The 12,179-nt window shown below is 41.1% G+C and overlaps 1 protein-coding gene across 2 annotated transcripts; it reads left to right on the top strand.

Annotated features, from left to right (window-relative positions):
* The first annotated feature begins 2,329 nt into the window (after nt 1–2,329).
* Nucleotides 2,330–7,405, top strand: LOC119352228 (beta-glucosidase 12-like). 2 transcript variants are annotated; one of them, XM_037618931.1, is made up of 13 exons: nt 2,338–2,490; nt 3,104–3,173; nt 3,946–4,004; nt 4,421–4,496; nt 4,632–4,709; nt 4,838–4,925; nt 5,621–5,876; nt 5,962–6,077; nt 6,173–6,390; nt 6,563–6,594; nt 6,684–6,786; nt 6,869–6,977; nt 7,056–7,405. In XM_037618931.1, the coding sequence occupies exons 1-13, from the start codon at nt 2,338–2,340 to the stop codon at nt 7,255–7,257; spliced, it is 1,560 nt and encodes a 519-aa protein (XP_037474828.1). In that variant the 3' UTR covers nt 7,258–7,405. The 2 variants fall into 2 exon arrangements, with proteins under 2 accessions (XP_037474827.1, XP_037474828.1); XM_037618930.1 differs by lacking the exon at nt 3,104–3,173 and having other exon boundaries at nt 2,330–2,490.
* Nucleotides 7,406–12,179: the final 4,774 nt, after the last annotated feature.

The raw sequence follows: 12,179 nt of genomic DNA, 5'->3' as shown, positions 1-12,179 counted from the left end.
GTTCCCCTACTCTTCTTCTTTGGGTCGGCACCCAACGGCCAGTGGTCATCCGGCTTAAACTCCGACACCTTGGTGTACGCCTGTTGGGTGTCTGGCTGTGGCTCTTGTTCCGGTTGGAAGTCATAGACTTGCTTGTCTTCATAGCCATCTTCGTCGAGGATGATGTCCATCATCGCCTTGTCGTTTGCCGCCGCTGCGCATGGTTGAGTCTTCTGAAAAATACTGACCAGACAACGGCGGACAAGAGCTCCGTGATTGACCGAGCTGCATTGGCTTCTCTACTGCCGCCTTCGCCTTTTGATGAGGACCTGCCGCCACTGCCTTCTCCTTCGCCTTGACGCGTCGACCTTGGCGTAGCGCGGGCGCGACCTTGTGGGCAACCTCCTCTGGGTCCTTCGGGAGGACAAACATCGTCTTTCGCTCCTCTGGTGGCTCCATCTGGCAATGTACAGCAGGGAACTAGATCGGGCTTTCACGCGGAAGGATTAGAAGGATTGGGAGAATGCGCCAGCTTTGGCTCAGTTTTGGATGGGTCCACGTTGTCGAAGCCGATGCGGGGACTTCCATACTCTCTCAAACCTCCCCTTAATTTGGTGCCGGTTCGTTGAATTTCGGGCGTCAAGACCATTGTTGAATGGCTAAAAGTGTCAGGACAATACGGTAAAGATATTTGTAGGCGGTTACTAATGATTCGCCTTGGGAGTCGCCCTTAGCTAGCCACGTGTATATCTAAAAATAGTTTGATATCCGCGTGCTACAGCTAGTCAGTCAGCACGGGCATTTTCCTTCGGGCAGGACGGCTGTGCCGTCCCTGTTACTGCGATCCAATCAACACATAATTTCAGAAGAATATATTAGAAGTCCAGATTGTTTTTCCACTACATATACATACAGACGGTTGGTCCTTGACTCAGTGGTTGGGCATGTGGTTGTGCAGCCTAACGACCCGAGTTCAATTCCTAGAATTGACGGGTGATGCACAGGGATTTTCTCCCATTTATTGAGGATCAAGTTTGGTGTGTGGTGGAAACCACTCATCAAAAAATATCTTGATACTCATTTAAAAAATTCTGAGGACCATGTTTATCTTGGTACTCATACTATCCCCCATTTTTATAGGTGTCGCCCCTAGGGCGACTCGGGGGAGTCTAGAGTTTTCCCCCGCCGCCTCCCCCTACCTCCCCCACCCCCTCGCCGCCACCGGAGACGAATGCCGGGAAAGCCCGCGCGGGCGCCGGGGAAGGTGGCGGCGGGGTCTTCGGCGCTTTTTCACGGAGGCCATCGGATCCAGGGGCGGCGGCCCCTGCTGGCGTGGCGTGCGGCGTGTCTGAGGGTTCGGCCGTGAGGACGGCGAGCCACAGGCGTGCTAGATCTGGAGGTATTGCCCCTTCCCTTCCATGCATCCCTTCCCAGTCCCCAGTTCGGTTTGGATCTTGCCGGATCCAACTCCGGTGTGTTCTGGTGGGGCAGATCGGTGTCCGGGAGAAACCTTGGCCGCCTTGGCTGGCTGGCAGCGGCGACGCCGTTTTTTGGCGCCGCTTTCCTCCTTGGGGGCGCTGCTGAGGGCACCATCTCTCCACTCCCCCATGTCCGGGTGAAAGCACAAGATCCGATGCGGATTGGGCGTCGGCGGCGCCCCGTGCACCGTAACCTTCCTGGAAGCGACTCCAAGAACATTGGGATCGGATGGAAGGGTCTGCAGGTGAGGGGTGGGGGTGTGCTGCCTCCCTTTCGGTGGAGCGGTGTTTCGTTCTATATATTCTTGGCGGCGGCTCTTGGCGGCATGGAGCAGCGGAGGCTTGGCGTCAGATGTGTGGTGATGGACACGCGCAGGAGGTCGACGCTGTCTGGCGTCGTGGTGGCGTCGGCGGCAGCGAGACCGGGCAAGGCCGATGCAACAGTACAACTCTGAAGATGGATATGTGGCAGGTGGCTGTGGCAGCCTCATACCCGCCAGGCGTCCTGGTTGAGGAGCACGCCAGACTGGTGGGTGCCCGTACCCGGCAGGCGTCCTGGGTGGGACCTCAGGTCTTAGATGTTAGGTTTAGCTGCGAGGTCTGTTTGGTATTAGGCCCAGACCATCAGCGCCCCTTCATCAGTTAGATAGGAGTAGCGACAGAGGTTGCGAAGATGGTCGTTTTGGTCTTACTGTTGTACGACTTTATAAGGTCTTGTGTTAATAATTAATAAATTGGCCATATGCATCATCCAGATGCAGAAGCCGGGGGTATTCCTCCTTTTCTAAAAAAAAACATATACATACAGACACATGCCTATATAGGTGGTGCCGAGGTAAGCCTTTGACGCTGAAACATAACCGGTGTTATCACACACCATATGGCTGCAAGAGCTTTGCTGGTGGTTTTCCTCCCACTTCTCCTTCTGGTTGTCGCTTCCAGTGCCGACGACGGCGCCTATGGCCTGCAGCCCATAAGCCGGAGGAGCTTCCCCAAGGGCTTCATCTTTGGGACGGCCTCCTCGTCCTACCAGGTTTCTACTCGTTTTTCCTTCATTGATCTATGGTTTCCTTTCTTAGTTCAGCAAAATCTGTTGACAAGTATGAATGCTGTAGCATAAGCTGATGCTGCGTGATAGTCATTCACCGACCGGACTCAAATTGATTGCATGTTTTAGGCCAACAACTCATGAAAAGAAATGTTGTAATATACTAAACTGTACGCTGCATTTCATATACAAACAACTTCATCTTCTAATGGTGGGCAAGCCTGCATGGCATTTAAAAAAATCCATCAATTCAGATTTTCATCAGAATCAAAGCAATTTGGTAATCGGATCAGACTTTGCTGTTTTACAAAAAGCCTCTTGTAAATACTAGTCCGCTCTTGAGCGATTAAAGGAAATGCTGATGTGGTAGCCATATGGCCGTCTTTTCCGCCTCGAATCGGTGTTGGTGTTATTTGATCAAATAAACGAGTTTATGACCTAAATCTGATCACTTTTCAAGTAGTTGGCTTAAAGCGTGAAATCAGTTTGAATTCATGGACTAACGACATTTTTCACTCTAAATTAGTTATATCTACATTATGAATTCTTTTTGGTCTAGCATCTTATTACAAATATGGTCGATATTCACATGCTGCAGTATGAGGGTGGTGCAATGGAGGGGGGTAGGGGATCAAGCATCTGGGACAACTTCACTCACCAGCACCCAGGCATGTGCAGTATATACATCTTTTAAACGCAGTGTATCTATCTCTTTTTTTTGTTAGCAAAATGTTTGTACAATCTTGTTAATAAGAACATTATCAAAGATTTTTTGAGAGGTCAAGAAATCACCTTTTTATTTAGGCAAATTTTAGTGCATGAAGCATTCATAGTGTTTAACCACACACACGCACACCTCAAAGCTAATCCAACGCTTGGGAAATCAATTCTTGTTTAACAAAGTATTAGGCAACTTAGAATAAGAAACATGGTAGTAATGATATACTATATACTTACCCGCAAAAAAAAATGATATACTATATACTACTCACGTACAAAGCTTAAAATCAAACTTATACAACTTTGACTATTAGTTGTTTAGTACAGTGAGGTTAAAAACAGAAACATGAGATTTATTTGCGAAAATATTTGCATAGTACCAGATTTTTTTACAAACACAATTGTAAGAAAAATAGAGTCAAAGTTTTGTGTTGGAGAATGTAAATATTAACAAAAGGACTAACATTATGGTAATATTATCTCAAGGGATGTATGTCCGAGTATCTTACGAACTTTCAATGCCAATATTTCTATTTGTTTTTTTTATTATCCAATATTTGTAGTTATATGGACAACTAGGCCATTCTATCCACCAATGGTGTGATCGCCAACAAAGTAATTTAAATTTAGAATTGAGGTTGTTACTTTCAACAAAATGAATATAAATGAGCAGAATAGCCCTTTTTAATAAAGCTCTACTGAGAAAGTAATGTTTTGCAGAAAAAATCACCGACAGGAGCAATGGGGATGTGGCAGTGGACTCCTACCATCTTTACAAGGTAGGGATAATTTATATGTCTTGCTTTTCAACTAGATCTTTAGGATTTTTTTAAAATTATATGCTCAAAGTTGCTGATCAAGATCACATGGTGACAAGATCTTTGAATTTTAGTTCCAATCCTACAAAAAGAAACTAGGTACACCCTCCCTTAAAAAATAATAGATTGTCCTAAGTAAAACTTTTTAAAGTTTGATAAAATCTACAGGAAAATCAGCATGGATCTACAATATGAAATATATATTATATGAAAATCTATTTCATAATGCATCTAATGAAGCAAATTTAGCGTTGTAGATGTTGATGTATCCTTGTATAGATTTGGTCAATCTTAGTGAAGTTTGACTTAGGACAAACATAGAAATTCAATTATCTTCGAACAAAGGGAATACCGATCCTAATTTTCCAAAAAGACAGGAAGATGTGCGCCTCATGAAGGATATGGGAATGGACGCATACAGATTCTCCATCTCATGGACGAGAATTCTTCCAGGTATGATATTTTCAAACTGGATACCTCAACTCTCTTTTTTGTTCCAAGTAGAATACTCTATTTTGCATCATCTTCCCATTTCCTAGTCGATATAGAATGTTCAATTGATCTTAATTAATGTTTAATGCATGACAGATGGAACTCTGAGAGGTGGAGTCAACCGAGAAGGCATTAAGTTCTACAACAACTTGATAGATGAGCTGTTGTCCAAAGGTATGATGCTGAACCGTCAATATTTAATTAGATTTATTATGTAATCTATTAAACTGCATGGAACATCAGGTCTTTTCTTTATTTCATTAGACTATTCTTAAGATTTGACAACTTTTCTATATCTACAGGGGTGCAACCATTTGTGACCCTTTTTCACTGGGACTCTCCACAGGGATTGGAAGATAAATATGGAGGATTTCTTAGCCCTAATATCATGTAAGTCAACCACTATTTGTTTTCTAAGAACATAACTCCCTCACTTGACGTTTTAGACATGAGAATGCAACTCTATCAGGGTAACTTATGAATAAGTAAGGAAAATGATTACAAAATATATTGTATATTTTTTATGAGAAGTCAAACGGAAGCATTTCTCCTAGTGTACCTTAATACTCTATAGGTTTTACACATTAGTGGTTGAAGATTGAAAAAGTGTGGCTACACGCTTTGTAAAACTATTTCATTTCGGGTGAAGGTAGTATCATGTGTAAAAATGTATACATTAACTTTCAAAACTAGATGATAGCCCGCACATTGTTGCAGTATATTTTGCAACATTTTTTCATGAGATTCATCGAATATTTTGAGTAATAATATAAGAGCTAAAAGTGATAATACATATTATTTTTTGTCTTTGATTATTGTGTAGTTGTAAAGTATTTATTAAATATAAATAACATAATGAAATGAAAATTCTCATGTATTTTTGCATGTTCAGGTGAGTCTTTTCCCATGCATGTTGCATGATGTTGTGGCATGCATGTTTGCATGTTGAAAGAAATAGGTTAGTGGGAGTGGGCCTTTTTCATGCATGTTGTGTGATGAGGTGGCATGCTTGCATGTTGAGAGAAATATATTAGTGGGGTCTAAGCTATTTAGATATAAAAGATAACCAACTGACACTGGTGCAGAAATGACTATAAAGACTTTGCTGAAGTATGCTTCAGAGAATTTGGAGATCGGGTGAAGCATTGGATCACATTGAACGAGCCCTGGTCCTTCAGCGTTTCAGGTTATGCAGGGGGCGTAGCTGCACCTGGCCGGTGTTCTCCCTGGGAGGAGGCAAACTGTAGCACTGGGGATTCAGGGAGGGAGCCATACATTGTTAGCCACCATCAGATACTCGCTCATGCAGAAGCCGTGAGATTGTATAAACAGAAATATAAGGTGACCGACCCAGCCCTTTATCATATCATGCAGCCGCAGTTCGTCCATGAACGTGATTGATATGGTGTACATCAACAAAATGCAGGGCATGCAAAAGGGCAAGATTGGAATAGCTTTGGTCTCATATTGGGCTACTCCCTTGTCCGGTACAAAATCTAGTATTGTTGCGACGAAACGAGCTATAGAATTCATGCTTGGATGGTAAAGTCTTTACGCTTTCACGCTGGCATAATTTCGTCCTATGTGTTTAGAAGAGAATGCAAATTGATCTTATTCTAGGAATAAAAAAACTGTAGGTTTTTGGACCCGCTCAGCAGAGGAGACTACCCCCAGAGCATGAAAGTACTGGTCGGAAACCGCCTGCCACAGTTCACCAGACAACAGTCTAAATTGGTGAAGGGTGCATTTGACTTCATTGGAATCAACTACTATAGTACAAACTACGCTTATAGCATTCCTCCGTCTAATTGCTTGAGGAACAGCTACTCTACTGATGCTCAAGCTAATCTTACGGGTGAGTCGATCATGCTAAATCAACGATCAATCTGTCTATGTTCTTCATTTGCCAGCCTAATAATATCAAGGAAATTATTCCCTTTTATAAATAAATATTAATTGAATGATAGAGACATTGCCACTGATTACATATGTTAATATTGCATGCTAACATTGCCCAATTATCTCAGGTGTTCGAAATGGTGTCCCCATAGGTCCTCAGGTAACTTGCAACTTATCCACATAAACAGATAAATCTTCCTTCAGTTTTCTCCCAACTTCTTTTGGGTCGATTAAATGACCTGCATGTAGGCTGCTTCGCCTTGGCTCTACGTCTACCCTCAAGGCCTCCATGATCTGCTACTTTTTCTCAAGGAAAAGTACCACAATCCAACCATCTACATCACTGAAAATGGCAAGTGCATTTTCCTCCGCTAGATAGGAACAATGAGATCAAAACTTATCTGAATTATTATTTTTCTCTTTGTGTATTTTAGGATTCGATGAAGCCAACAACAAGAGCCTACCACTAAATGAAGCCCTCAAGGATGACGCCAGGATAGACTACCACCGTAGGCACCTTGATGCCCTGCTGAGTGCGATCAGGTCGGTGGTAGCAGCTTAATTTTACAATCCGACTCTATCAACAAGTCTCGAAATCTTACATCAACTGATTTTCTGTAGGGACGGGGCAAACGTGAAGGGGTATTTCGTGTGGTCGCTGCTCGACAACTTCGAGTGGGAGAGCGGGTACACAGTGCGGTTTGGGTTACACTTTGTGGACTACAACCATGGTCTGAAACGGTACCCCAAGCGCTCTGCTGGCTGGTTCAAGAATTTTCTCAATGATGATCCCACAGATAACCTGGAAACCAGCGACAAATAATGGAGGCGTTGTACATATTGCAGATTGCAATAGATGCTTGCCTGATTGTGCAGTTTGATGGAACAAGAAAATACTCTGCAGTGTAAAGATCAATGTAACAGGAGGCTTGTGCAAGAACGTATCTAGTGATACCAAAGTTTATCAATACTTGAACCTTAAAAATTAAATTATAATACTATAAAATATTAACAACTAATATGATACAAAATGTAGTACAATAAAATGTTTAATTCAACATACTGCTCTTCAGCTTCATGTTTATATCAGAAAACTTACGATTATAGATTGAAGTAACAACAATAAACAAAATAAAAAATTTATTTTCGTTAAGTCATCCAACTAACTTGCCAAAGACATTCATGTACTACTATGTGGCACCCTAATTAACTTAACTGGATAAGTTTCATAACTAGTGCCTACATTTGAATTCACAATCTCATATTAATCATTTCCGCTAGTTCGAATAGCCGGTTTCCTCCCCTTACACTCAAGCTAAAGGTTCTGGGCAAGTCTCTGAAAGCTTATACACCATATCTATAAAAATGGTGTATCCATTAAGTCACAGAAGTCAAGTCTATAATGTAATAGTACCAGCTTAAGTTTCGTTCCCTATAAGTTAAGTTAACACTAATTTGTGATTAAGTGTCTGTGTCTATAACTAACATCCTCATTAAAATTGTCCAAGTTTCCGTTTCCTAACTTATAACACATTTTACATGCGTAAACTTACCATCGATTATTATTTGCGTTATAACGTTATAACATTTGACATCCAAAGTTTCTCAGTGCAAGTATTTAACAATTCCAAGATGCGACTTCTTGGAAGAGAACAAGCCAGTACAAGCACTGTAACTTAACTCAACACTAATGTACTAATTAATTATCTATTTCTGTAACTAACATGGTCGTTGAAATTGTGTAAGTTTGTTTTTCGGACAAACACATTTTACATTCCTAAACTAAGTACTTCCATTATTATTTGCAACTTAAGATTTGACTTTTTTTTTCTTTACTACAAAGACTCAATATGTCAAATATGCAAGTACCTGGAAGAAAACAAGCCAGTAGAAGTACAAACGACAAAAATAAGATTGAACACATAGCAAGCATAAGCAACCGTTGTACAAACATGAATCTTCAATCCAGATCAAACATACAAGAACAACTAACCTCAGCCACAAAAGGTTCGGATATACCTCTGCTATTGTTGTTACTACCATTGACGTCTCTAAAAGTCACTGCGAATGGAATCACTTTGGTCCCTTTCCAATACACCATTGCTACTCGAACACAAGAATTCTAGGGAGAGAAGATGCACTAGAAGAACAGACAACCAGGAAGAAGAAGACAGAGTGAATGATTTTTCCACAATGGTACGGTTTCACTACAAAAGTTGTTGTACAGACAATTTATCGAAATATGTGTACCCTCGAAACTGGTCCCATAGAAACATGTATGTTGCTTTCCATTTACGCTCAGATTAACATATTTGGGTAGTGCTATATGCGGGAAAATAGATGATATGCATAAACGAGTTTCCAAATCTTAGCGTAGACTAGCGGTTGACAATTTGTGTGCCCCCACTCCAGTGTGTCACAAATCTTTTTTCCCTATCTTATCAATGCTAAAGTTAGGACTCGCAAGTACTTTACCAGCAGAGGGAGGGAGGGTTGTATCATTAAGCTATTAGATGAACATGTCAGAGTGGTAGATGATAAGGATGGATCATGTTTTATTATTATAGAGTACATGTTAAATTTTTTTAAAACATCGGTATAGACACAAGCACTCATACATACGCGCATACACTCACCCCTATGAACGCACACATGCACACCCTACCCCTATGAGCACCTCCAAGAGACTGAGCCGGCATGTCATCTTGAAATTTACGAAGTCACCATAGGCGCCTCGTCATCGACGGAAACGTCTCCTCCCACTGAAAGCGCATCGCCGGAAATCCTGAAATAAATCCAGAAATAATGCGAGCACCAGGACTAGAATCCTGGTGGGCTTGGGATACAACTGTCCCTCTAATCATCCAACCACATGTTGGTTCGCCATAGAGTACATGTTAATGATTTGTAGTGATAGAGTGACTGAATTTTTTTTTCAAATATTCTTTACACCTACATGCATCTTTTTTAAATAACTCTAGATCAATCAAAGTAAGTTCTACTACAGAGGAAGCTCAATGCTATGTTCAAGATATTCTTTACAACAACAATCATGTTCTTCCAAACAAAATGTTTAGGACAACAAATCCAATTGATTATGTACTGCATTTATATTTGAAAATCAATTTTTCCAGTGTACACTTGTATTTTCCTTCAAAATATTCTTAACACTAACTGTATATTTTTTCTCGAAAAAGTGTACTTTAGAAAAAAAGAAAAAAAATCCAAGAAAAATATCACAATCGAATGTTTTCTACAAAATATTCTGTACACCAAATTTTTTATAATGATCTCTAGATCAATCAAAGCAATTATCACAATAAGAAAAGCTCCATGTTAACTTGCATCAATATTTTGGAAATAAGTTGTTCAGAAAATAATCCAATTTAATATGCACTGTATTTACATTCCCAAGTCAAATTTCCAAATGTTCTCTTGTATGTTTTCTTCAAGATATACTTGACACCAAAATATTTTTAAGGCTATACAAATGTCCATACAGTTCTAAAATATTGTACTCCCATTCGGGAAAATATATACTGCATTTTGACAAGGCACAAACATTTTTTGGAATGTATGCACATTTTTTTTAACATGGGATGAACATATTTCCAGAATGTATGAACTTTTTTTACAAGCAACAAACTTCTTTTGGAGCATACAAATTTTTGTAATACATATGCATCTCGTATTAAAAGAAGTTCCTACGGTAAGAATATGTTGACGTATTTAGAAACATGTTATTGTTAAAATGAACTTTTTTTTACAGGATACTTTAAAATGAACCTGCGTCCTGATCATAAAACTCTTAACAGAGTACAGTCTAACTAAGTCAAGAGTTTCAAATGAAAAGAGAAGCTATCCCTGTTGTACCTTCAAGCTAACAGTTCCAAATAAAAGAAGCTCATGCAAGGTATGGCCTTGGCCATCCAACACTCGGTTCTTCCGGTCGTCGTTCAGTCGGACTCCTATGAAGCCTTGGCGAGTCTCTCAAGCGATGCTTTATCTCGCTCCGCCTACGGTCATTTGGTTCTAGAAATTAAGGAGTTGATGAGTAATAGGGAGTTTGTACCTCTGAAAATTTGTCGGTCTCAGAATAGAGTTGCCGATCATTTGGCCAAGTATAGTCGTTCCGAACGGACTACAGCAGTGTGGCTGCGTTCGGTTCCACCTTGTATTGAGGATTTGTGGCCTCTCGACTGTAACACTATGACATTTGAATAAAACTCTCTTTACTTCACAAAAAAAAAAAGCTAACAGTTGAAAGTAGTTGGGAGCTTTGGATTAAATGACTCTTTGGGCATGCCAGGATAGGACATGTGCGACCTAAAGATCAGATCAGTATGTGCACGATTTTATTTCACCATGATCTCGTGACGTCCTTCGCGCTCTTTTTTCCCTTCTGGCATACAGTCCCCATTATCACGTACTACAGTTCTCATTAGTACAACTAAAACGACAGCTGCACCCACACGCATCAGTCACGATTGTGCTAGCTCAACACAGAATGCGCAACTTCAGCAATGTCTCCATCGGCCTACACATATACTGTACGATAGTCAACAGTGAAAGTGAGTTAATAGACCATGCGGTACACAAATTTCGCCATCCGCAAGATGCTCGTAATCATTTTTTTGAATGTTGACAGATGAGCTGCCAAATTCATTGATCAACAGCGATGCTCGTAATCTGCTACGGCGCCCGCTTGAAAGCTGTCCTGCTGGTATGCAGCACAAGTACGCTGCACGTCCACGTCCACATTGGAAGTAACGAAGCATAAGTGTACAATCTGTCTTTCTCTATGGACTTCGGTTGACACATTAAACTCTGCATTTAGGGATCTGCCTCACAAATATGCTCTTCGAGCTTTGTACGACTCAGTATATAGCAAGGAAAAGCATACATCAAGTTGTGGATTATTCACCTGACCTTGCACTAGAAGACTTCAGGCCTCCTTTGGTTCATAGGTTTGGAAAATCATAGGAATAGGAAAGTCATAGGAAATGAGATGACATGCATCTCAAATCCTATAAATAGGAATAGAAAAAGAGATGCCCTTTGATTCACATCATAGGATTTTTTCCATTGAGTCTAGGCTAATGTTTGTTTTCCTATGAAATGTGGAGGATAGGAAGAATTCCTCCATAGGAATAGGATTTCATTCCTACAAACCAAAGAGCTCTGAAGGAATTTTTCCTATAGAAATCCTATCCTATGAAAATCCTACAAAATTCCTCCAAACCAAAGGAGGCCTCAGATTTTGGGTGGAACTACTGGCCCAGTTTTTAATCAAATCGGATACACGCGTGAGCGTGGGCTGATGCAGTAGCTAGCCGCATGCAATCTAGCGAATCAATGAAATGACCAACAAATAGAGCAACAAGTCACAAAACATACGAGCTATCTGAGTGTCGCGTCATTTGGCCACCGGTTCTGCACTTATTCGTACGTGTCATAAACTTGTTGATGTCCTTTTGAATGATGTATTATTGATGATTATGGATCATTTTCGTGTGGTAGGGATCATAACACTTTTGCTCATAAAACCAGGCATGCATACTTTGCGAAAATGTCATGCCATTTTGTTCCGATCCATGAAACGGATCCACACTAGTGGCCAAACACGCCTCACAGTCACAAATCAACTCATCCTCCTTGTTCGAGTACGTGGATCCCCTGCTCTTCTGCTATGTGACGACGAACATCGTCTTCAGCTCCTACGACGGCTCCATCGTGGCGACGGCC

Source organism: Triticum dicoccoides, chromosome 2A (genome assembly GCF_002162155.2).
Source record: "Triticum dicoccoides isolate Atlit2015 ecotype Zavitan chromosome 2A, WEW_v2.0, whole genome shotgun sequence".
NCBI classification, from domain to species: Eukaryota; Viridiplantae; Streptophyta; class Magnoliopsida; order Poales; family Poaceae; genus Triticum; species Triticum dicoccoides.
This window is presented reverse-complemented; position numbering and strand designations above follow the sequence as displayed.